The sequence below is a fragment of the Pocillopora damicornis genome, chromosome 8 (assembly GCF_964200805.1).
Source record: "Pocillopora damicornis chromosome 8, jaPocDami1.2, whole genome shotgun sequence".
Lineage (NCBI taxonomy): Eukaryota > Metazoa > Cnidaria > Anthozoa > Scleractinia > Pocilloporidae > Pocillopora > Pocillopora damicornis.
The window spans coordinates 13,435,140-13,459,137 of NC_142677.1; the positions used below are offsets into that span (position 1 = coordinate 13,435,140).

Here is a 23,998-nt window from a genome sequence, read left to right on the forward strand (position 1 = left end):
TAAAACGTAGTTTGCAGGCCAGCCTGAAGTTCAAAACTTTTAAAAATCAAGATCTAACTATAACACCATTGGTCGTAGGGTTCTTGGCCATTGAGAAAGGCGAACTTAAATACAACTGCGTCCGATTTAAGCTGTGCATGCTCCAAAAGTTGCAGCATTACCAAGAATATTGAGGCATCAAATCAGTAAGACCCACCACCATGTTAACTTTAATTTCTGATCTCAAAAACGTACACTGACGCTAGTTTATAATTTACTTTCCCTTTATTTTTCTTGTTCGCTTCTAATGTCTAAAAGCAAGGCGAAATCTTCTTGAGGCATCAGATAGGTCTGCGGTTGCGCGTGGGGCCCTTGTACTGGGTTAAGTGTAATAACAGTAGTGAACTTTTATATTACGGTTTGCACCCAACTCAGCATTGATCGGTCCGTGAATGTTGGCTTGCGGATCTTTATCCTCGGTGTCCCAGGCAAAGTACTCTGATCTATGTGTCATTCCATCCACTTCCTGACAGAGGTGGGTGTTAGCCTTTATCAGCACAAACGGTGAGCCAGTTGGGAGGCGAATGGCTTCTGTGGCATCTCCATCCGTACGGCAGCAATATTCGATGCGAGTGTTACCGTTATAATAACCTTTCGGAAGCGTGCCACCTCTTTTGTTATTGTTATTGTCATCTTCATCATCCCAACGAACGTATGCCTCCTCGAAATCTGTGCAACAAATAGTTAGCGCAGCATTTCGCTTGAATTGAATTATTTTATTTGAGGGAAGATGCGAGGTACGACAACTATAATTTATCATTTCACAATTACTTCAGTTGAACACAACAAGGCAACGGAGTGCGAAAAGTATGCGACGATATTACGTTGCAGAAAAGGGGAAAAACACGGGCGGAAAGCGGAGCAAAAAAATGGCCGCACTGAACGCTTCAACCTCTGACTTCTACAGGTTTTTCGGCATGTCCTTTTCAGCAACGACTGAAATTTTAAGCGACGAATGACCTTTTAAGCGTAACAGATATTTTTGTTGGTAATAGAAACACTTATAAAAAATGGTATCATTTTCATTGTTTCCGTCTTACGCGATCAATACGTTGCTAAGGTAAAGCCGTAAGAAGCATTCGTAAAACTGGAGGCCTAGAAAGTGAAATAAAAGCGGAATAAAACCCTTACTCGATGGTTCAATCTATAAAATAAACGGAAATAATCCGTAAATATCCGCGCGTATTATTTGTTAAACCGTCGAATAAGGTGCAGGAAAAATACTTCAAAGAGCGAAAAATACTGGTTGAGGTCAATGTTTTTTTCTTTCTTAGGGGTAGGTCATGTGATCGATTGGTTTAAGATCTAAAACTTAAGGAATGGAAATACATGTAACGGCCGGAGATGGTTGTGTTTTTGGAAAGACTCGTACCGGAGGATCTGAGGCACGGATCAAGGCGGAAAAAGTGACGAATCACGGATAACGGATATCGAAATTTTTGTTGACCGAATTATAAAAGATAAGCATGTCACATAATTTATACGGCTCGTGAGCAAAGAAACTTCGCCATGTTCACCATAAAACAATAAGAAAAGTCCAAAATTTTTTAATATTTTCATTAAAAAAAGGACTTTCTGAACTAACCTGCGGGGCAATATTCTTTTTTGAAGATGCAGTATTTTCCTTCAGGCCATGGCAAATTATATGTGGATGTTCGAAACCTTATCTTCATACAGAACTTTTGCTCCATGTTATTTTTGCCAACATGTCCCGCCAAGTCGTAGGGGTTTGACCAATAATTGCTTGGGTCTTTATCTTCAGTGTCGTGGTATCGCCAGCCCGTGTGCCAAAAACCTCCGTTTGGACATCCTGATTTTGCCATAGGAAGTCCATATTTGCCCAGTGGCCAAGTTAGAGGAATGCGGACTTTAGGATCTAACAAAATTTCAAGAAACCTTATAAGACGACAACTCTTTAACATAGTTACAGAGTTGCACGTTATTTTAGCCGAGGGAATACGCACTTAAGAATTAATGACGTTGCTACCCAAGATAATGTTTCTTCACCGAAGCTGAAAAATGTGTGCTTTCTTAAAGATATATTTGGAAGAGAGAAAAAGTCTTTTGAACATGACTTTTCAGTCAACAAAAGAAAAATGTTAAGAAAAATCTAGGAAGTAAGTTCAATGATTCTTAAATTGTTCAAAACAGTAGAGCAAAAAAACGTCAATGTTTTCAAAATAAAGACGTTTAAGCCTGTTCAGAACATGATTAATTTCTTGTTGGCTACAAAATACCTTCCAGCTCAAGTTTATGTTTTTAGTCAAAATTATCGAGCAGTGGATTGTTCAGTCAATATTAGTCATGCAGTTGAAAGCTTTCCATATCACCATATGATTATGTGTTCGAAAATCTTTCAAAATACTACGTCAGCACTTTTCAGATTTCAGACCTATCTATCTCGAAAACTACACCAAGTTTCTTTTGGCTACACCAAGATTCTTTTGGAATTTTTGAAAGCTCAAGATCAGATTTATTTCATAGGCATAGGCATAGGCATCGGCCAGGAAAAATTAGATCCCAATCATCAGAAGATGACGAAGAGGGTTAATAAGGATCTTTACGAATATCATTCAAAAATACATCAAAATAGCTATTACCTGATTGTTAACGTTACAAAAGTAACACGAACGTTTCTAGCATCTATATATACGTGATGATACCTCGAGGATACGTTTTAGCTCCTTCTAAGCCTGGGTATTCTTTCAAAATCTTTTTCACGTTCGTCCTCCGTTGTGCCAAATTCTGACATTGGTATTTCTTACTGAGTGCCTTGAAGAAGCTGTCGTCAAATGCCCGGTCAATGGAAATCAACTTCAATCCAATGGGCTCAGGCTTGTTTCGTGTACCACACCGAAACACAACTTTTTCACTTCCAAATGAAGTGCCACTTGTCATGGATGCTGTGAACCTTTCAAAGTCAATGGAGACAGAGCTACTAAACCCTTTGTACCCGCCAGACACAGACATCGCGGCTTTCAGCTAAGGGAAAGAAACAAAAAAGTCAGAGCGAAAAACATATAAACTCGATGTGGAAAAGTGCTTTGATAACACTTATAACACGCGGGGAGCCAGTTTTCATGTTTTACTTTCGATTTCGTTGTAGTCTGTAACGATTTATTGGTAATTTTTCACACTGTGTATTTTTGAGCCAATATGAATCAGTTATCGTTAAAAGGCATCAAGGAATAAAAGAAGTCCATAAAGAACAAAATTCAGATATGTTATCGGTACATAGCTCAACTTTAAATGTTCCATGGAGCTTTTATGGGCCAAAACCAGGTTGCTGGCTAATTTATTATTGTTATCAGAATGGCTTTTTGGAGCATAACGGTAAGTTAACACTCGTCTAGGAGTTGGAACCAAAGGAAATGTGACTTTGCCTTTACCCTTTAACTCCCAAGATTTAAGAATTTTTTTATGCTTAGCGTGCGTATATCGAGTAATGGATGCACGCAGGAAGTTCGGAGAGCATGAAAAATGCGTAAGAGTAGCTAGAGGCGCAGCCGAGAGCAACTCTAGCTTCTTGAGTGCTCTCCAAACCTCCCATCCATAACATCTATAACTCGATATACGCACAGCTAAAAGCATGAGCAAATTCTTTTATAACAGAGCGACAACAAGGATCTGCACGAAAAAACCTTTTATTGTGATAGAGTACAAAATTCTCACAACGCACAGAGAAAAGTAAACAAACGTCCCTATTGGCTGGTCAAAAACACGCCACATTTTATACTTTGGTTTGAGCGAAAACATTTGATCCAGTTAACCGATAACTGTGAATGAAAAGCCCAAAATATATGGGGAAAATGGAGAAAATCAAAGCCAGATGAACTAGAGTGTCACTAAAAGATGTTTTAAAAGTCAAAACCCGGCCTTCCGACAAATTTGCGAAACGTGAAACTTGCAAGTTCAATGCAAATAGAAAAATTGGTGAAAAAATTTCCGCACAGCCCCATACTTCATTATGCATCCATATATGGGGCTTTATTATTCAGTGTATCACCATTAAGATGTGTATCATACACAATTAAGTATGGGGCTGTGCGGAAATTTTTCCCGGAAACTCTGAAGCCAGGTAAAAAAAAAATACCCACGTCATCTTATTTACGCACGCTCGTGCGTAAATAAGATTTTGTTCATGGCGGCTCAATAGGACTTATGTAGGGTAAGCACGCGCGCCATGTTTTAATATCAATTCTACCCTCTAACTGCTTCGGAGAATTTGGTGTCAGATCGAGATAACAACTTCAACCTGATAAGTTTGAATGTACTTATAATATAGGGAGAAGTTACTTGTTGATCACTTCTGGGAGTTAAAGGGTTAAGGGCAATCAAACGAGTACAGTCGAACGCCAAGCAACAAAATCTATTTCACTTTGACTTGCCCCGAATTTTACTGTGCACATTGTTGCATGGTAGTAATTAATTTCAATGAGCGCAGAAACCTATTGATAGATGAATGACCTCTTTTTGCTCAATACTCACATTTTTCATGGCATACTTGAAGAAATCAACATACGAACTCTTGTAGCGTTCAATCTTCTTGGTTCCAAGTTCCACCTCGCTGACAATATGCTGTAAGGAAAATAATGAAATTCATACAAAAAGATACATAACGCTCTCCAGTCTGTAGTTTAGCTTAAATTATTCTACAGGCGAGTTCTATTAGATAAAAATGAAAATTATCTTAATGTCTCAGTTGCCTACAGTTTATGGCTTTCTTTCCCTGCGACAATCAAAATGTTTCATTGCTTAATTCATAACTAAACTACATGTGAATGAAAGTGATCTTCGCAGTGATGTGCACTACTTAGGCAGTAGTGAAAATAAGGCCTGAAAAAAATTCAGGCCTGTACGGGATTTGAACCCATGACCTCTGCGATACCGGTGCAGCGCTCTACCAACTGAGCTAACAAGCCAACTGGGAGCTGGTCATGATGGTGGTTCTAAATAAACCCGTGAAGTGATGAATAGACGGTTAAGAATATATGAAGGTCATATATTTGAACTGCGGATAAAGACATGAATGAAAGTGATCTTCGCAGTGATGTGCACTACTTAGGCAGTAGTGAAAATAAGGCCTGAAAAAAATTCAGGCCTGTACGGGATTTGAACCCATGACCTCTGCGATACCGGTGCAGCGCTCTACCAACTGAGCTAACAAGCCAACTGGGAGCTGGTCATGATGGTGGTTCTAAATAAACCCGTGAAGTGACTGCCTAAGTAGTGCACATCACTGCGAAGATCACTTTCATTCATGTCTTTATCCGCAGTTCAAATATATGACCTTCATATATTCTTAACCGTCTATTCATCACTTCACGGGTTTATTTAGAACCACCATCATGACCAGCTCCCAGTTGGCTTGTTAGCTCAGTTGGTAGAGCGCTGCACCGGTATCGCAGAGGTCATGGGTTCAAATCCCGTACAGGCCTGAATTTTTTTTTTTCAGGCCTTATTTTCACTACTGCCTAAGTAGTGCACATCACTGCGAAGATCACTTTCATTCATGTCTTTATCCGCAGTTCAAATATATGACCTTCATATATTCTTAACCGTCTAAACTACATGTACTGTTTATTCCATTTGAATTCTGAGACAAAACATGCTCTGGTGTAATTAAAAGGGTCTTAATGGGAACCTTGAACTATAATCAATATCATCACAATTATCATTTCTATTAGCACTATCATTACGAAAAATTAGGTTTTCATGCATGGCTGTGAAACAACCCACATTTGATATCCAAGAGGACTGGGTGCTCGTGCATGTTCATCAGGTAGAGAAGGTCACTTGACATGTATTAACTGAGGGAAAATTTCCTCTTGGTATCCAAAAAAATTATATATAACTTTTGATTCACATTATTTTGTTTGGAAATTTATCAAGATGGTTTTATCATGAGTATAATTTAACCAAAATTTCAGAAACATACATGCACCTTGGAATATTCACTTAATTAAAACCAATCAGTTTCCTGGTTGGATGTGTATAGTGAAATGGTAAGACTATTTACTAACAAAACCAAAGATTCCTACAAATCCCCTATTGGGAAGGAAGGGGGAGTGGGGCTTAAAAAAAATTAACGTAATTTGGTATTCTCAACTGAGTTGATAATGTAAATTAGCCTTTGTAAAAAGTTTCAAAGCTGATGATACTCTCCCACCGACACAGCACCACAGTTTCTTTAGAAACTGAGCCCCGTTATTAGCAGAAAAAAAAAGGATAGTTATAATATGTAAAACAAAAAGACAAAAAAATATGAAATTAAGTAAAAAATCAGATCACTGTAGTATAAACATCAACTCTAGTCAAATGCAAAGATGTGGCAAAAAGCTCTGAGGCTAGTTAGAGACCTCTGTACAACTTAAATCAATGTAATTATACATTGTCAAGAAGTTCAAAAAAGAAAGGACAACTCATATATTTTGCAATTTCAGGATACACCATACATAGATAACTAAAAAATTATGTAAGTTAACACATATAGTTCATTGACACACTGGGTTAAAACATAGCCAAAAAAACCAGGCTAAACCCATTCAAATTAAGAGTTAATGAGGTAACAATTAAATTAATTTAGAAACCCACCGTTCCCCAATTCTTTATGAATCTGTGATAAGCCATCTGGTTGTATGATTGTGGTAAGTTACAGACAGAAGCAGCAAATTCATTGGTGATGGTGAAATGTTTCCATTTAACAAGATTCAGTTGGTATCGTGCTTTTCCAAGATTATGTACAGCTTTCTCTTGGTAAAATATGTTTTTTGCACGAAATGTCTGGTAAGAAACCTTCTGATACACTGCAATAATTAAGGGCAAAAGAAGAAAAAAATGAATGAATGAATGAATGAATCAATGAATCAATCAATCAGTCCATCATAGAATTCTCAACAATCAACATAGCAGTCATCCATCTATCCTGCCTTCCAGCCAGCCAGTCAGCCATCATTCAGCCAACCACCAAGCCAGCCAGCAATCAATCAGTCAACTATCCAGCCTTCAAGCCAACTAGCTAGCTATCATTCAGCCAACCACTTAGCCAGCCAACCATTCAATAAGTTAGTTAGACAGTTGTCAGTCAGTTAGTCAGTCACGCTATCAGTCAATCTGTCATCCAATCAGGCAGTTGGTCAGTCCGCCACTCTGTTTATTTGTTGGTAAGCGTGCCATCCAAGAGGAACTCCTCCTAACAAGAACTCTTAATTTTTGTCATGGTGTTTATGATGGTTCCTTTCCACCCTGGTTTTCACATGATGTGTGATTAGTTTAATGATAATAGGACTGAGTGGAGTCCAATTCTGTCCATAATTATACGTGTGATAATAAAGTTGGATGACTGTACAGTGGGAGTCTGATTTGTTAATTAAGAGTATGATTACACAGAATTGGAAGACACAAAGCCCAGCTGTAACCACAAAATCATAATCATTAAAAGTTTCCAGAGAAAACCATGGAAATGAGTCAAAACTAACCTTGAAAAAAACATCTCCGATAGAGACTTTGTCTTTTAAGGTAAAAATTCCTCCATTTTTGGAAATTCCCCAATTTTGTTGGGAAGTGGTTGAATGTTATTATGGTTACTTTGATCAGTTCTGGATTTGATTGAGTGGACTTCATATGATTGACTGCTTTAACAGTCCAGTTATATTCCACTGTCCGATTACACTGTTCGATTACAACTCTACAGAATAATTTGTAAAAAATTAAGTTGCTATTGCATCAATCATATTTGTGGAAATTGTAATAATGGTTATGAGGCCAAAATTGAAATGTGACTTAAGAATTTTGCTGAAAGGATAGCGTGCAATCGGCGGTATCAGGTGTGATTTCCCTTTTGAAATATGTAACCTGTAAATTTTTTTTGGACTTTTTTTCATTTACATTTTTCATTTTTGCCTTAAGATTTCCACGAAACCTCGCTCATGAAAGAAGAGAAAGGGTGATAACCAGGTTAGCTGTAAGCAAAACTAATCAATAATTTTTGTTCTTACTTGTACTGAGGCTGAATGCAAGATTCCATAATACATAGTTCACGCCACCTACCGAGAGAATATACAAAGATATATAAAATGTTTCAACGGAATTACTCACAGGTGAATAAAATTTTCCGTGCTGTGAACTGACTTAGTAACCAGGCTATAGTCTTAGTTCGAATTATTGTCCCTCTCTATTGGAACAGGGACTCTTGGATTAGGAATAGTTGAGTGTGGAATCGCAAAATCTGTCTGATGTTCGCGCAAGCGTGAAACTCAGTCACAGAAAAGTTATGTCTTATTGATTTGTCCAACCTTCAGATATACCACGCTCTACGAACGCATCTAGCACTATACCGCAAGGATAGACTACAACCAAGATTTATATATACATAACGTTCCTCTTGAAAGTCGATCTTCCTTACAAACTGGATATAATCTTAAGCAATAATGCATACTCTCTTAATCTCTTCTACTCACTGTCGACTTTTACCACAGTCTTGAGTTTGTCTTGGTAGGATTTGGTTCCAGAAAAAACTTCTTGCACGGTTTCTTTTGCACTGGAGTCGCGATCAGCAAAAACAACCTGATCTGGCACCTTGTACTTCTTATTAACAGAAAGTTTTCCGTCGTTCCACGTCAACTTCAGTATTTTTCTGGTAATTTTCAGTTCTGGGTCAATTCCACCTTTTGACCGATCACCGTCTGGATTTCCTCTCAGGATGTCATACCCAACACCGATAAAATCAAGGCCTTTAGCTGTTTTGGGATAACCGTAGCCAGGGGTGAAAGCGATGCCGAAAGCGACAATAAGGACGAAAAGATGCATGGTTACTCTTTGCTTTTTGATGCAGTAAATATGTGACGAGACAAAATAAGTAAGGGTCCACGGCGCTCTGAGAACACTTGCAGAATTTTCGTGTTTAAATGAACAAAGAAATGATATCATTTCCGATAAACAAAAACGGCGTAGAGTGCCACGCGGCAAATTAGTTGAATCATGTTTTCAGTTTTGGCGAGTCTAAGAGAGGCGTTTATTACAATTTATTTTTGATCATAGATTATTCCTTTTCCGTACCGCCTTATCACCAGACGAAAGTTTAGCTTCATACCAGTTATTTGCAGTCCTTTGCGAAGTCTTCATTGATACCAAAAATGCTGAATTACCGTCACCTAAGAGGTGAGTATATTGATTTGTGTACTTGAAGAGTGGTCATTAGCCGTGGTAGCCATGAAAAAGGCTAATTGATATGTCTCTGTATATCTCTAAACCCTATAAGAAAACTTTCACAATATGTACTGTGACTCCTGGTTATCAACAGGGCGTAAGCTCTAAGGAAGTCAATTAAGTAGAACAATAAACTTTACAGCATAAAATCCATCGTGGTAGAATGATAATGGCGTGGTTAAAAGAGCATTTAATGCTAATCAATAGCTATATATAACGAAATACTTTATGCATCTAAGAAGGTGTATATATAGTAATGTTTTGTTTGTAAAAATTTAAAAACTAGCAGGATGAAATTTAAGCCATTGAACGTGTGCTCAAAAAATTTGTTGATATGGTAATATATCATAGACATAATAAAATTTAAGTGAAAGAACATACGCTTGAAAGATTTTGTTATATGGTAATAAATCACAGACAAAACAAAATCTAAGCAAGTGAACATACGCATAATAGTTCCTAGGGTTAAATTTTGTAAGCTAAAACAGAACGAGACGATTTGCAACGAAAAGGGGTAGGTGGTGAGAATGGCTACAATGTCTACTTTACGAGGAAGTGAAGAAGAATTGCGAGGAAGTGAGCAATGTAAAGAATAAAAATTTTTACTGGTGGATTTTTAACATTTTATTGACACAATGGATCAACCCTGTGTCGAATCACTTTATTTCGTTAATGAATTTATGTTGGCTCCGGCAGTAATGGATTTCAGTGGCGTTTCTTTCTTCTTCGAAGACTTTTGATCATCGCTTCATTTTTCTTTTTTTTATTTAAAAACAGAACGAGGCTAAGGTTTTGCAGTCACGCTTTCTTGAGACATTCAATTGCAAGTTGTCCTTAGTACCACGCCAGTCACGCGATATTCTTGAAAGAATCACTCTTCGACCCAGGGATGGCGTTGTGGACTTTGACCAAGCGGAATTAACTTGTCGATCTCTCGCTATAGTGGTACGGAAGCAGCCCCTAGAAATTCAAGTTGTGACGAAAATGGGTTCTTCGATGGAATTCCTACCTGTGAAGCATATCTTAACAATCAATAAAGACAAAGGACATATCTAGTTGATAAGTAACGACAAGTAAATTTTTACAATGCTTTGACAAAGCTTTGCAAAATAACTGATCTGGAGTCCTAAAAGGAATGAAGGAAGGTTCCTCGTTATTAACCCTTTAACTCCCAAGATCTCATTAGTAATTCTCCTTACTGTCTGTCATACAGTTCTTGTGATGTTAGTTTGGAGAATTTGATATTGGATCAACTCTTAATCCCCTAATTGATATATATATGTTATTCGCCAACTGGGAGGTCCTTATTGGGGAAAACGGTACTCAAGACAGAGGTTTTATTTTTTTCCTTAAACTTAACGAAATTCTTTCCAAAAGAACCCGAATGATTTAGGGCTGTAGTTACAACAAGATCCTCCATATAAACTGAATAATTTTGAGCGAGTAAATGGTTGTTAAAATAGAGGTGATGAAAATTAAAGAGAGAGGCTTCACAGAAACATTTTCATTTGCGTAATGATAAAGGTGATTTAAAAGGCTTCCAAACAAACTTTGAAACATCATTTTTACAAGTATCTGTCACAATCTGACACCAGTAAATTAGAGAGCGCGTAAGGAAAAAAAAAGCGCATGTACACTTTTAAAAAACAAAACAGTCAATAATCTTATGGAAATATTATTCACTCTCGTCGACGATTAATTCATGCACGAAGATTTACTTGTGAGAGTTTCCTCGTTCGCTTGCTACAATGGCGTGTGTAAATCTGGTCCTTCCTCCACAAAAACTAAATTCGAGTGAGACATTTCAGTGAGACACGAGGATTTAATGCGGCTTTTCCTCATAGAACTACTTCAGTTTCTGTTGTGCAATTTACGGCACCAAGCAGATATGTGATAAGGAAGGAAGGTACATTATTATTGATGTAGAAGTCGGTTAGTTAATCTTCACCATCTGTAATATTTATGCTCCCAACAAAGACGACCTATTTTCTTTCAAAATGTACGTGAACAAATGATAATATTTAGTTGTGAGGAAATTATTCTTGGGGGAGATTTTAATCTTGTTAGGGATGCCACGAAGGACAAAAAGGGTTGGAAATTAACGACACACCGAAATTCCGAAAGTGATTCAAAATACTCGAGATAATCTTAAACTGACCGATATCTTACAAATGACTCAGATATTCTGAGAGAGTGTAACTCTTTTTATAGAGATCTTTACACAAACAAAGTACCAAAATAACAGAACATTTGGAAAAACTTTTTTGACTGTAAACACCACAAACTTAACAAAATGGATTAGAAAAAAATGTGAGGGCCTCTTAACTGAAAAAGAATGTCTAGAAGCTGTCAAGTCAATGGAGTCCGGTAAATCGCCTGGTACAGACGGTCTCCCTACCGAATTTGATAAAGTTTTCTGGAGAGATGTATCACCTTTTCTTATAAGTTCCTTTAATAAAAGCTATCAAAAAGGAAAACTAGCCATAACTTAGAGGAGGTGTATCATTTCTTTGATCCCGAAAAAAGACAAAGCATTAAACGAATTGAAGAATCGGAGGCCCATAACCCTACTTATCTACGATTGCAAAATTGCATCAAAGCGATCGCTTCTCGTCTCAAGTTTGTGTTGTCGGATCTTATAGATCACGATCAGACCGGTTTTCTGAAAGGCCGTTCTATTCCATAAAGTATTTGTTTGGTCAATAATGTTATTTCCTATACCCACTTGAAAGATATTCCTGGATTACTCCTGCTCATCGACTTCGAAAAAGTATTTGATACTATTGTGGACTTTCTTGCGGAAAACGCTGGAGCATTTTGGTTTTGGTTCCTCTTTAATTAACTGGCTAATTTATTTTACTCTAATGTCCAAAGCTGCAAAATAAATAATGGATGGTCGGGGAGTTTCTTTAGCTTAGGTAGAGGTGTAAGACAGGGCTGCCCGCTCTCGCCTTACCTATTTGTTCTCTGTGTCGAGGTGTTAGCTACAGCTATTCTTGGAGACAATGAGATAAAATGAATCTCTGTAGGAAATGTCGAGTGTAAATTAAGTCAGTGTGCGGACGACACCACGATGATATTGGATGGTTCACAAGCGTCACTTGAGAGGTCTTTTGCTTTTTTAGACAGTTTCGGCCAACTGTCTGGCCTGCGAGCTAACTGTGGAAAAACTAAAGTTCTCTTGATAGGATCAAAGAAAGGGTCAAATCAAATTATGTGCCCACAAAAAAACTTGAAATAGGCGGATGGTAAAGTCAAGGCCTTAGGTGTTTGGTTTTGTACGGACCAAAATGAAGAAATGAAAATGAACTATGTAGATAAGGTTCACAAAGATGAAAACGTTCTTAACAATTGGCAAAACAAGAGATTAACGCTTCCTGGAAAGATTACAATTATAAAGATGTTGGCTGCATCCCAATTGATCTACATGTTGCCCTCATTACGTACATGTTTTAAATTGTTTAAAGAAATAAATGGTTTGCTTTTCAAATTTCTTTGGGATGGAAAAAGGGACAAAATCAAACGGTCTAAAATGATTGCTGACTAAGGCGATGGTGGTCAAAAAATTTTGGACATCATAGCATTCAGTAAGTCTTTAAAGATCGCGTGGATAGTAAAGTATATTTCTGATGATTGTAAATCCAAATGGAAAAATTTTGAGGATTTCTTTCTTTCAAAATGGGGAGGAAAATTAGTTTTTCTTGGGAACTTGGAAAAAAAGACGCTACGAAACATGATATCAAGGAGGACTTCCTCCGAAAATTTATCGACATCTGGGTGGACTTTAATTTTAGAGACTCTTTCCTCTCCAAACACGACTTTTGTAGTAGTAGTATAATATGGAATAACTCATTAGTCAGAATTGCTGATAGGCCTTTTTTTTTCTACAAGCATTGGGCAAAAGCTGGTGTACAAAATATCAAAGATCTTGTTAACGATGATTTTAAGGTCATAACTTATGGAGAGTTTAGAGAGAAATACTGCTTATCCGCCTCTTTCCTTGAATTTTATGGAGTAACCACGGCCATAAGGAGAGCTATGAAGTCTTTGAAATTGAAAACGCCAGATGGAAAGGATCAGGGGTTTTCGGTGCAAAAACAGATTGCAGCCACCAAGCCGACTAAATTAGCGCATTAAATTCTAATACAAAAAAATTGTTCTAGCCCCCGAAAGGGTCAAGAAAAATGGGTAAGGGACTGTGACCTTGAAGTGGTAAAATGTTGTAAAATAAATTTAAAAAAAAGAAAAAAAGGCCAGCCTGAAGTCCAAACTTTTAAAAATCAAGATCTAATTATAACACCATTGGTCGTAGGGTTCGTGACCTCAACACACCATTTAGGAAAGCGTACATGAATACAACTGCGTCCGATTTTAAGCGGTGCGTCATTTATGTAAAGAAACATGAAAACGGTCTTGTCATCCTAAATCAACGTCAAGATTGTACGAACTTGAGTCTCGCTCTTATCATTTCTTACGGCATCATAATAATGCTGTCATTGACATGAAGGAAAAAATATACTGGATTACAAAGAGCGGAATATGGTCGGCATGCCAAAGATAAACCAGGGAAACAAACAAAGAAAAACCAAAAATACAAACAAACATCCGTTACATAATATGCGGCCAGGAAGTCTGGTACCTTTGGATTAAACCAGTGCTCCAAAAGCTGCAGTATTACCAAGAATATTGAGGCATCAAATCAATTGACCCAGCACCATGTTAGCTTTAATTTCTGATCTCAAAAGCGCCTTCTGACGCTAGTTTACAATTTACTTTCCCTTTATTTTTCTCGTTCACTTCTAATGTCTAAAAACAAGGCGAAATCTTCTTGAGGCATCAGTTACGTCTGTGGCTGCGAGTGGGGCTCTGATACTGGGTTAAGTGTAATAACAGTAGTGAACTTTTATATTACGGTGTGAATCCAACTCAGCGTTGATCGGTCCGTGTATGGCGGCATTCGGTTTGTGATCTTCGGTGTCCCAGTAAAAATACGCTGATCTGTGTCTCATTCCGACCACTTCCTGACAGAAGTGGGTGTTAGCCTTTATCAGCGCAAACGGTGAGCCAGTTGGAAGGCGAATGGCTTCTGTGGCATCTCCATCCGTACGGCAACAGTATTCGATGCGGGTGTTATAGTTGTAATGACCTTCCGGAAGCGTGCCACCTCTTTCATTTCTGTTATCGTCATCTTCATCATCCCAACGAATGTATGCCTCCTCGAAATCTGTGCAGCAAAAATTTAGCGCAGCATTACGCTTGAATTGAATCATTTATTTGAGGGAAGATGTGAGTTACGACTTCTATAATTTATCATTTCACGATTACGTCATTTGAACACATCAGGGCAACGGAGTGCTAAAAGTATGCGACGGTTTTACATCGTAGAACAGGGAAAAAAACACGGGCAGAAAACGGAGCCAAAAAATGACCGCTCTGAACGCTTCAACCTTTGATTTCTTTCGGGTTTTTCGGCTTGCCTTTTTAAGCAACGACTTAACTTTTAAACTTAAAAGATATTTTTGTTGGCAATAAAAATACTTGTGAAAATGGTTTCCGATTTGTTGTTTCTATGCGATCGATACGTTGTTGAGCTAAGGTCGTAAGAAGCATTTGTAAAACTAGAGGACTAGAAAATGAAATAATAGCGGAATAATAAATCCTTATTCGATGGTTTAACAGATAAAATACGTGGAAATTTTATTTATTGCTGTTCTTTCTTTGCCCCAACTCGCAAAATATCCACGTGTATTATATATTAAACCATCGAATAAGGTGCAAGAATAAGACTTCAAAGGCAAAAAATTCTGGTTGAAATCAATATTTTTCCTTCATAGGGGTAGGCTTTGTGCTTGATTGATTCAAGATCTGCATTTAAGGTATGAAAATACATGTAACGGCCGCAGACGGTTATGTTTTTGGAAAGAGTCGTACCAGAGGATTTAAGGCATGGATCTTGGCGGAAAAAGTAATCAATCACGGATAGCGGATATCGAAATTTTTGTTGACCGAATTAAAGATAAGCATGTTACATAATTTATACGGCTGGTGAGAAAAGAAGCTTCGCCATGCTCACCATAAAACAATTGGAAAAGTCCAAAATTTATTAACATTTTCATTAAAAAAGGACTTTTTCAACTAACCTGCAGGGCAATCTTCTTTTTTAAAGATACAATATTTTCCTTCGGGCCATGGCATATTATACCTGGATGTTCGAGACTTTGTCTTTATACAGAACTCTTGATTCATGTAACTTTTGCCAACACGTCCCGACAAATCGTAGGGGTTTGACCAATGATTGTTTGGGTCTTTATCTTCGGTGTCGTGGTATCGCCAGCCCGTGTGCCAAAAACCTCCATTTGGACATCCTGATTTTGCCATAGGAAGTCCGTATTTTCCCAGTGGCCAAGTAAGAGGAATGCGGATTATAGGATCTAAAAAAATTCCAAGAAACCTTTAATGCGACAACTCTTTAACATAGTTACAGAGTTGCACGTTATTTTAGACGAAGGAATACGCTCTTAATGACGTTGCTACCCGAGACTATGTTTCTTCACCGAAGCTGAAAAAATGCGTACCTTCTTAAAGATATATGTGGAAAAAAGAGAGAAAAAGTCTTTTGAACATGAAATTTAAGTCAACAAAGAAAAATGTTAACAAAAAAAAAACTAGGAAGTCAGTTCAACGATTCTTTTATGGTCCAAAAATAAACAGTAAAGCAAAGAAACGTCAATTGTTTCGTCAATATTAGTCAATCAGTTGAAAGCTTTTCATATCACAATATGACTATTTGTTCGAAAATCTTTCAAAAGTACTACGTCAGCACTTTTCAGATTTCAAACCTAACTATCTCAATAAAATAAGTGGTTACACCAAGATTCTTTTGGAATTTTGCAAGCTCAAGACCAAATTTATTTCATTAACATGGTCATTAGCCAGGAAAAATTAGATCCCCATCATCAGAAGATGATGAAGAGGGTTAATGAGGATCTTAACGAATATCATTCAAGAATATACCAAGATAGCTGTTACTGATTGGTAGCGCTGAAGAAGACTTTAAGTGGCAATTGTGCCAACCAAAACAAAGTAACATAAATGTTTCAAGTTGTACATAGGAATCTATATGTGATGATACCTTGAGGATATGTTTTAGCTCCTTCTAAGACTGGGTATTCTTCCAAAATCTTTATCACGTTCAATCTCCGTTGTGCCAAATTCTGACATTTGTATTTCTTACTAAGTGCCTTGAAGAAGCTGTCGTCAAATGCCTGGTCAATAGAAATCAACCTCATTCCAATGGGCTCAGGGTTGTTACTTGTACCACACTGAAACATAACTTTGTCACTTCCAAATGAAATGCCAGTTGTCATGGAGGCCGTGAACCTTTTAGAGTCAACGGAGAGAGAGCTACGATACCTTCGGTACTCGCTAGACACAGACATAGTCACCGCGGTTTTCACCTATGGGAAAGAAACAAAAAAGTCAGAGCAAAGACACACAACATAGTCGACGTAGTAGGTTTTCATGTTTTTCTTTCGATTTCGTTACAGTCTGTAACGATTTATCGGTAATTGTTCACACCATATGTATTTGTTTTACGCAGCTAATATAAATTGTCGTCAAAAGGCATCATGGAATCAAAGAAGTGAATAGTAACTCATGTTTCAAATTTCCGTTGAGTTATCGGTGCACAGCTCAACGTCAAATGTTCCAAGGAGATTCTATAGACCAAAACCTGCAGGTTATTGGCTAATTTATTCTTGTTATCAGAATGGCTCTTTGGAGCATAATGGTAAGTTGGCACTCACCAGGGAGTTGGAACCAAATGAAATGCGACTTTGCCTTAAGGGCAATTAAACAAGAACAGTTGAACGTCGAGCAACAAAATCTATTTCATACTGTTGCTTGGTAGAAATCAATTTCAGTGAGCGCAGAAACTCACATGTTTCATCGCATACTTGAAGAAATCAGCATACGAACTCTTGTAGCGTTCAATCTTCTTGGTTCCAAGTTCCACCTCACTGACAATATGCTGTAAGGAAAATAATAAAATTCATACAAAAAGATACATTCGCTCTCCAGACTGTAGTTTAGTTTAAATTATTCTACAGGCGGGTTCCAATAGATAAATTGAAAAGTATCTCATTGACTCAGTTACCTTACTACTTTACTGTCTACTTCATTTAAATTCTAGGATGAAACACGCTATAATGTAATTAAAAGTGTCTTGATGGAAACCTTGAACCTATTATTACCAATATCATCAAAATTATCATCTCTATTAGAAGCACCTTTATGAAAAAATTGGGTTTTCACGTATGGCTGTTAAACAACCCACATTTGATAACCAAGAGAACTGGGTTCTGGTGCATATACATCATGTAGACAAGGTCAACTTGACATGTATTAAGGAAAATGTATTCTTGGTATCCAAACAAATAATCAATAACTTTCTATACACATAACTTTGTTTGAAAGTTTATGAAAAATTGAGATGAGTTTATCTTGAGTATATTTCAACCAAAAATTCAGAAACATAAATGTACCTCAACACATCCACATTATTGCAACCAATCAGTTTCCTGTTTGAATGTGTAGTGTGGAACGGCAAACCTGTTCGCTAACAGAAACCGAAGATTCTTACGAATCCCCCATTGGGGAAGGGGGGAGTGCCGCTTAGAAGGTTAGTACCAAACAGCGAGAAATGAAGGTAATTTGGTATTATCAAGTGAGTTGATATTGTGAATTGGCCTCCGTAAAGAGTTTCAAAGCTGGTGTTACTCTTTTTGGAAACTTTACCCCTTTATAAGTGGAAAAAAGCGAAAATTATAATACGTAAATTAAAAAGGCAAAAACACATAAAATTAAAAAAAAACAGATCACTGTAGCGCAAACATTATCTTTAGTCAGCTGCAGAACATTGAAAACTGCTTTCCTAATTGTTACATTTTTGTTATTGTAGACGGATTTATCCTTTCAGCCAAACAAAAGGATAACATGCATGTAAAGAATGTGCCAAAAAATTGTGAGGCTAATGAAAGACACCTACACAACTTAAATCAATGTAATTATACACCGTCAAGAGGTTCAAAAAAGAAAGGGCAACTCAGATATTTTGCAATTTCAGGGGACAATATATATATATATAACTCAAAAATTTTCAAACACGTATTCTTCATTGACACAATGGCCATGGTAAAAACCTGGCCAAACAAAACCTGGCCAAATCCTTTCAAATTAAAAGTTAATGAGGTAACAAAGTTAATTCAGAAACCAACCGTCCCCCAATCCTTTATAAATCTGTGGTAAGCCATCCGGTCATATATTTGTGGTAAGTTACAGACAGCAGCAGCAAATTCATTGGTGATGGGGAAACGTTCCGATTTAACAAGGTCCATTTGGTATCGTGCTTTTCCAAGATTATGTTCAGTTTTCTCCTCGTAAAAGACATTTTCTGCATGAAATGTTTGGTAAGAAACCTTCTGATACACTGCAATAATTCATGGCAAAAGAAGAATAAAACGAATCAATTAATCATTCCATCATAGAATTCTGAACAATCAACATATCAGTCAATCAGTCAGTCAGCGATCCAGTCATCCAGCCATGTAGCCATCCTTCCAGACTCCCACCTATTTGGCTATCTCGCCATCCATCCAGCCTTCCAGCCATCCAGCTAGCCATCATTCAGCTAGCCAACTATCCAGCTAGCCAACATTTAGCCAGCCAGCCATCCAGCCATCTACCCTTCCAACGTTCCACCCATTCAGCCTTTCAGCTTCCAGACATCAAGATATCCATTCTTCCAGCCTTCAAGCTTCCAGCCATCCAGATATTCAGCCTTCCAGCCTTCCAGCTATCAAGAAATCCAGGCCTTCCAGCCAGACATTATTCATCCGGCCAGGCGTCCATGATGATTCATTTTCACCTCGGTTTTTACACGATGCGCAATAGGACTGAGTTGAGTCCAATTCTGTCCGTAATTATTCGAGCGATTGATAAAGTTGGACGACTATACAGGGGAAGTCCGATTTTTAAATTTCGAGTATGATTATAGACAGAATCGGACAACGAAAAGCCCAGCTGTTACCATTTAATCATAACCACTACAATTTCCAAAGAAATAAAACAAGAAACCGTGGAAGTGAGTCAAAATTGACAATGGCGAAAACATCTTCACAAGAAACATTGTTTAGAGTCAAAATTCCAACAGCTTTGGAAACTCCCCAATTTTGTTGGGAAGTGGTTGAATGTTACTATGGTTACTTTATCAATTCTGTGATTGGTGGATTTAACTGAGTGGACTTAAAGTATGACTGGCTTCTTTAACTGTTCAATTATAGCCAACTGTCAGATTACATTGTCCGATTACCATTCTGCAGAATAATAAGTGAAAAATAAAGTAGGTGAAGCATCAATCACATTTGAGGAAATTGTAATGGTTATGAGCAAAAATTAAATTGTGACTTGTGAATTAAACACAAAGGAGAGCGCGCAGCTGATGATTCTATGAACCAGCATCAGGTGTGATTTCCCTTCTTATATATACAACCTTCTTATTTTAAATTTTTTTTGTTTTTCATTTTCATCTGTCATTTTCAACTTAAGATTTCCATGGAACCTCGCACATGAAAGAAGAGAAAGGGTGATCGATAACCAGGTTAGCAGTTGACAAGACTAATCAATAATGTCTTTTCTTACTTGCATTGAGGCTGAATGCAAATTTCCATAATACATAGTTCACACCACCTACCGAGAGAATATACAAAAATATAGAAAATGTTTTATTAGAATTAAACAAACAGGTGGGTGAAATTTTTCCGTGATGAGAACTGACTGAGTAACCAGGCTATAGTCTCAGTTCGAATTGTCGTTGTGGTAACCAAACCCCTCTCTATAGGAACAAGGTCTCTTGGATTAGGAATAATTGAGTATGGAAAATAATACATACACATATAACTGCTAGTGCTGTCATGCTAAAAACTCCCACCATTTTTTCAAAAGCAAAAGTAACACGAGTCGCAACACAAAAAATACATTTTAGGGGTAGTTTTTCACAATCAAAAAGTGAACAATTGTCGCAATCCCTCCAATAATATCACATAAAAATCTCATAAAAAAAGTAAACAAGACTCGCAAATCAAATCAAAATTTTTCTCTTTAAAAAGTGAACAAGCCTCGAAAAATGCATTTGGTGGGGGTTGCTTCGGCACAATGGCATAAAAATGAGTATAATTTGCACCAGTCATAACGCAAATAATGATAAGAAGTATGTGAGGCTGTATTTCAATTTGGCACAATCGCGTGAAAATGAGCATAATTTTAACCAGTCACAACGCAAATAATGTTTTTGACACGTTTCAGCGTGCCTTTTCATTTTTTCCTGTTGATTCTAATCGTTATAAATTTTTATTTAAAAAGACATCAACTTAATGTTAATCAAAATAAAGAGTAAGTTCCTCAATCAATTTTTTTTTCATACCTGATTTTTGTCATTGCTTATTCTCGTTGCATCTTACTATATTTAAGTGTCATTTTTTGTCAATAATGGTGTCAAAATACGATTGTTAGCGTTTTTCATCGTCTTTTATCGTTGTTTTTGTCCAATTTAGCTATTCTTTCTCTCATTTCTTTTTCATTTCCTATTTTTGTATTGTTTTTACATTGCTTTCGACCTTTTTACGAGTTTTCAAGGGATTACAACGAACGTTTAACTTATAGCCTTTTGCCGTCTTTCTAAGCATCTTCTTCAGTGTGAGAATTTATACAAACACATATTGTCACTGTGATCAATGAAACCATCTAAACGGCCATTGTTATTCCAATGCAAATATTCAACATAAAAGTTAGATTTCGATATGTGAGCTTCAATACCTTCTGTCATTTTTGCTCCATCTGGCAACACGATAATGTGGTTTCTTTGTCTGTATTGGTTATCTCATCGATGGCCTTTAATTGGGTGACATTTTCATGGCGTCTAGACAATCTCAAATTAGCCATATGTTTTAACAGGTCATTACACACACCCAGAATGGCTTTGGATGCCACCATTTTCAATTTTTCATCAGTAATGAGAAAACAATGATGGTCTTTAACAACGTATACCTAACTGACATCCGTTCTCGAGTTTGAGTTTGTGAATGTAATAAATTTTCGGTATATGCTGTCAAAAGCGTGGATAGACACATTTCCACGACATTCTTTCGCTCATTTAATGAATTATTTTTTGGTTATTTTTGGGGAATTAGATACACAACCGAAAATCTCATTCTTGAGCTTGTCATAATTAAGTCTTAAACTCCATTTTTCCTCTCACCTGAGACCAGACATAGTCAATGACACATGAACCGTTTCTACACGACTTGCTGAAAAGAGAGGATTCTAATTTGAGAGAACCCATGTGTTGGTTGTCAAAGTGTTTTTCCTTGTATGGGACGATTCTGCTGCCTATCCTGTCAATGTACTCATCAGCTAAAAAATGTGAAATTTTGTTTCAATAACGTGTATTACATGAATTGAATTTGTACATTTTTCTCGTACTCATTTTTGGCAAATCAACCACAAAGGGACCATATTTTTTCTGTTTGATTGTTCTGTTTACCTTTTTTTTAGAGATAAATTTTGGACGGAATCACGTATTTTTCATGTGACTCTTCTACATCACCGGGTTGATCTGCGAAGATCTCTTTCATACTCACATCACCGGGTTTGTTAAACATTGTGACAATTTGCACATCGGTAATCACTGACACTTTTCTTTTGAGTTTCCATGGCACCTAATCGTCGTCTACATAAATTGAGAAGTGGTGTGCCTCTTTTCCTTTATGAATTAGAAAATCTCAATTCATCATCACGATTTACAGGGGCGTGGGCGGAGTCGAAATGCCAGACTTCCAAACAAAGGCGCTGGCGGTAACGACGATCAGTGGTGATAATTTTAGACTTATCCCACTATACAGTTGGTTATGTACGTGTGCTCCGAAAACGCTGAACTTTCTTTATTGCAAAAGAAGACCGCTTCCTGATGCTCTCTCAAAGATGTACCAAACTGAAGTTTGGTTTGTCCGACATACTCGTGATCAAAGTCACTGCATGGATTATAATAAATAGCGTTCATTGTTCTTTCGTGACAGGATCCTTAAGTTTGGCAGAAATATGCCCTAAAGTTTGAAAAGGTCTTTGAGCAACTTTATTGTTGTTGCCATTCAAAATTCTCTTGATGGGTTCCGTAACACCCTGAATGTAAGCAATAGCAACAAAACCAGTCGCAGGTTCCTTCTCATCAGGAGCCTTACTAGTTGTAACTGGTTTTTGGCAGTTACGGAGAAAAGTTTCGGTATGGCCATTTACCTTTAGGATATCAGGGACACATTTATTTCCTCAGCCTTCGAATTAAGTGAAGATGATAGATATTCAACCCTCCTGAGATAAGTTTTAGCTACATAATTTTTGTGGTAAAATAGGGTGTGAGGTATTTGTCGGTGTGGGTAGGTTTACGACACACACTCGTCTCTAAATTCCCCTTTTCCACTCTGCACAAATTTAGGTCAAGAAAGGGCAAATGTTTATCCTTTTGAAGCTTAAGAGTGAATTGGATGATTGGATAGACGGCTCCACTGAATTCAAATGCGATAGGAAGCGTTCCGCTTCATTTCCGGATACCGCGGAAATAGCATCAACGACATATCGTCTTTAGAAAAAGGGTTTAATCGGTGAAGTGGCTAAGGCCCTTTGTTCCACGTCTTCCATAACCATATTGACACTAACAACAGAGACGGGTGAACCCATAGCCGTACCAAAAACCTATTGATAGTAGGTGCCCTTGTATACAAATTGTGGGTTTTTGAGGCAAAAAGACAGCATATGAATAATATCCTCCACAGGCGAAGAAATTCTTTGTCCTAGGGAAGGGTCTTCTCTGAGTTTCTCACCCGCAACTTTAACGGCAAGATCAACGAAGATTTTAGGGAAGAGTGAAATAACGTCGAAAAATACCAATTCTTCACAAGCATTAAGAGTTTTATCTCTTATGAAATTTTTGACAGTGGAATAAATGTTCCCAACAACAGGCGACAATTTCTTGCAAGATAACCAGAAATTGCATAAGTTGGAGAATTAACAAAAGAGACGATAGGTCTCAATGGAATTCCTAGTTTATGAATTTAAGGTAAGCCATAAAAACGTGGGCATAAGCCATCATTATTGTATAGAATTTTGTATGTATAGTCACTAATCTCACCAGCTCTTTTCAAATCAAGCAACATTTTGTTTAGCTTTCTTTAAGTTATACTAGTAGGATCAGAGTTAAAGACTAATTACGTACTTTTGTCACTGAGCAGGGACAAAGCTTTGTCGTCATATTGCTGTTTGTCCATATCTACAACTCAATTACCCTTGTTAGCTGATGATACGAGCTTGCCCGGATCCTTTTCAAGAGCTATGAGCGCATTGAAAAGATCCTTTTGAATGTTTTTGGGAGGAGGTATAGCTCGCTTGAGTATGCTGCTTACTCCTGCCCTTACCAAGTGTCCATGGTCGTCGTTGAGTTGAAAAATGCTCTCCTCGACAACGGCGACGATTTGAGCAGTCGGTATTTTACTAGGAACGATAGCAAACCGCAGACCTTTCTCTAAACCGCTCCGTTTCAGCGCGGATAATTCCTTGGAAGAAAAGCGGTCTTCTTTTGCAAAAAAGAAATTTCAGCTCTGTCGGAGCACACGTGCCTAACCAACCATACAAAGTCTAAAATTATCAT

The 23,998-nt window shown here is 37.4% G+C and overlaps 2 protein-coding genes across 2 annotated transcripts in view; both read right to left on the reverse strand.

The window, feature by feature from the left end:
- Window positions 1–189: 189 nt before the first annotated feature.
- LOC113668146 (uncharacterized) lies at window positions 190–9,042 on the reverse strand. Its single transcript, XM_089214087.1, has 7 exons — window positions 8,499–9,042; window positions 8,037–8,084; window positions 6,634–6,845; window positions 4,528–4,617; window positions 2,703–3,021; window positions 1,625–1,915; window positions 190–708 (listed from the first exon to the last, which is right to left on the reverse strand). Exons 1-7 carry the CDS (start codon window positions 8,965–8,967, stop codon window positions 362–364), a joined length of 1,776 nt encoding a protein of 591 aa, XP_089070213.1. The 5' UTR covers window positions 8,968–9,042; the 3' UTR covers window positions 190–361.
- Window positions 9,043–13,945: 4,903 nt separating this feature from the next.
- LOC149041458 (uncharacterized) overlaps window positions 13,946–23,998 on the reverse strand; it is an 18,064-nt gene continuing 8,011 nt past the window's right edge. Inside the window, exons 2-7 of the mRNA XM_089214088.1 lie at window positions 19,945–19,992; window positions 18,522–18,733; window positions 17,186–17,275; window positions 16,379–16,703; window positions 15,387–15,677; window positions 13,946–14,470 (exon numbers count right to left, since the gene is read on the reverse strand). Coding sequence (XP_089070214.1) covers window positions 14,124–14,470; window positions 15,387–15,677; window positions 16,379–16,703; window positions 17,186–17,275; window positions 18,522–18,733; window positions 19,945–19,992 — 1,313 coding nt within the window. The 3' untranslated portion in view covers window positions 13,946–14,123. The remainder of the gene's footprint in view (window positions 14,471–15,386; window positions 15,678–16,378; window positions 16,704–17,185; window positions 17,276–18,521; window positions 18,734–19,944; window positions 19,993–23,998) is intronic.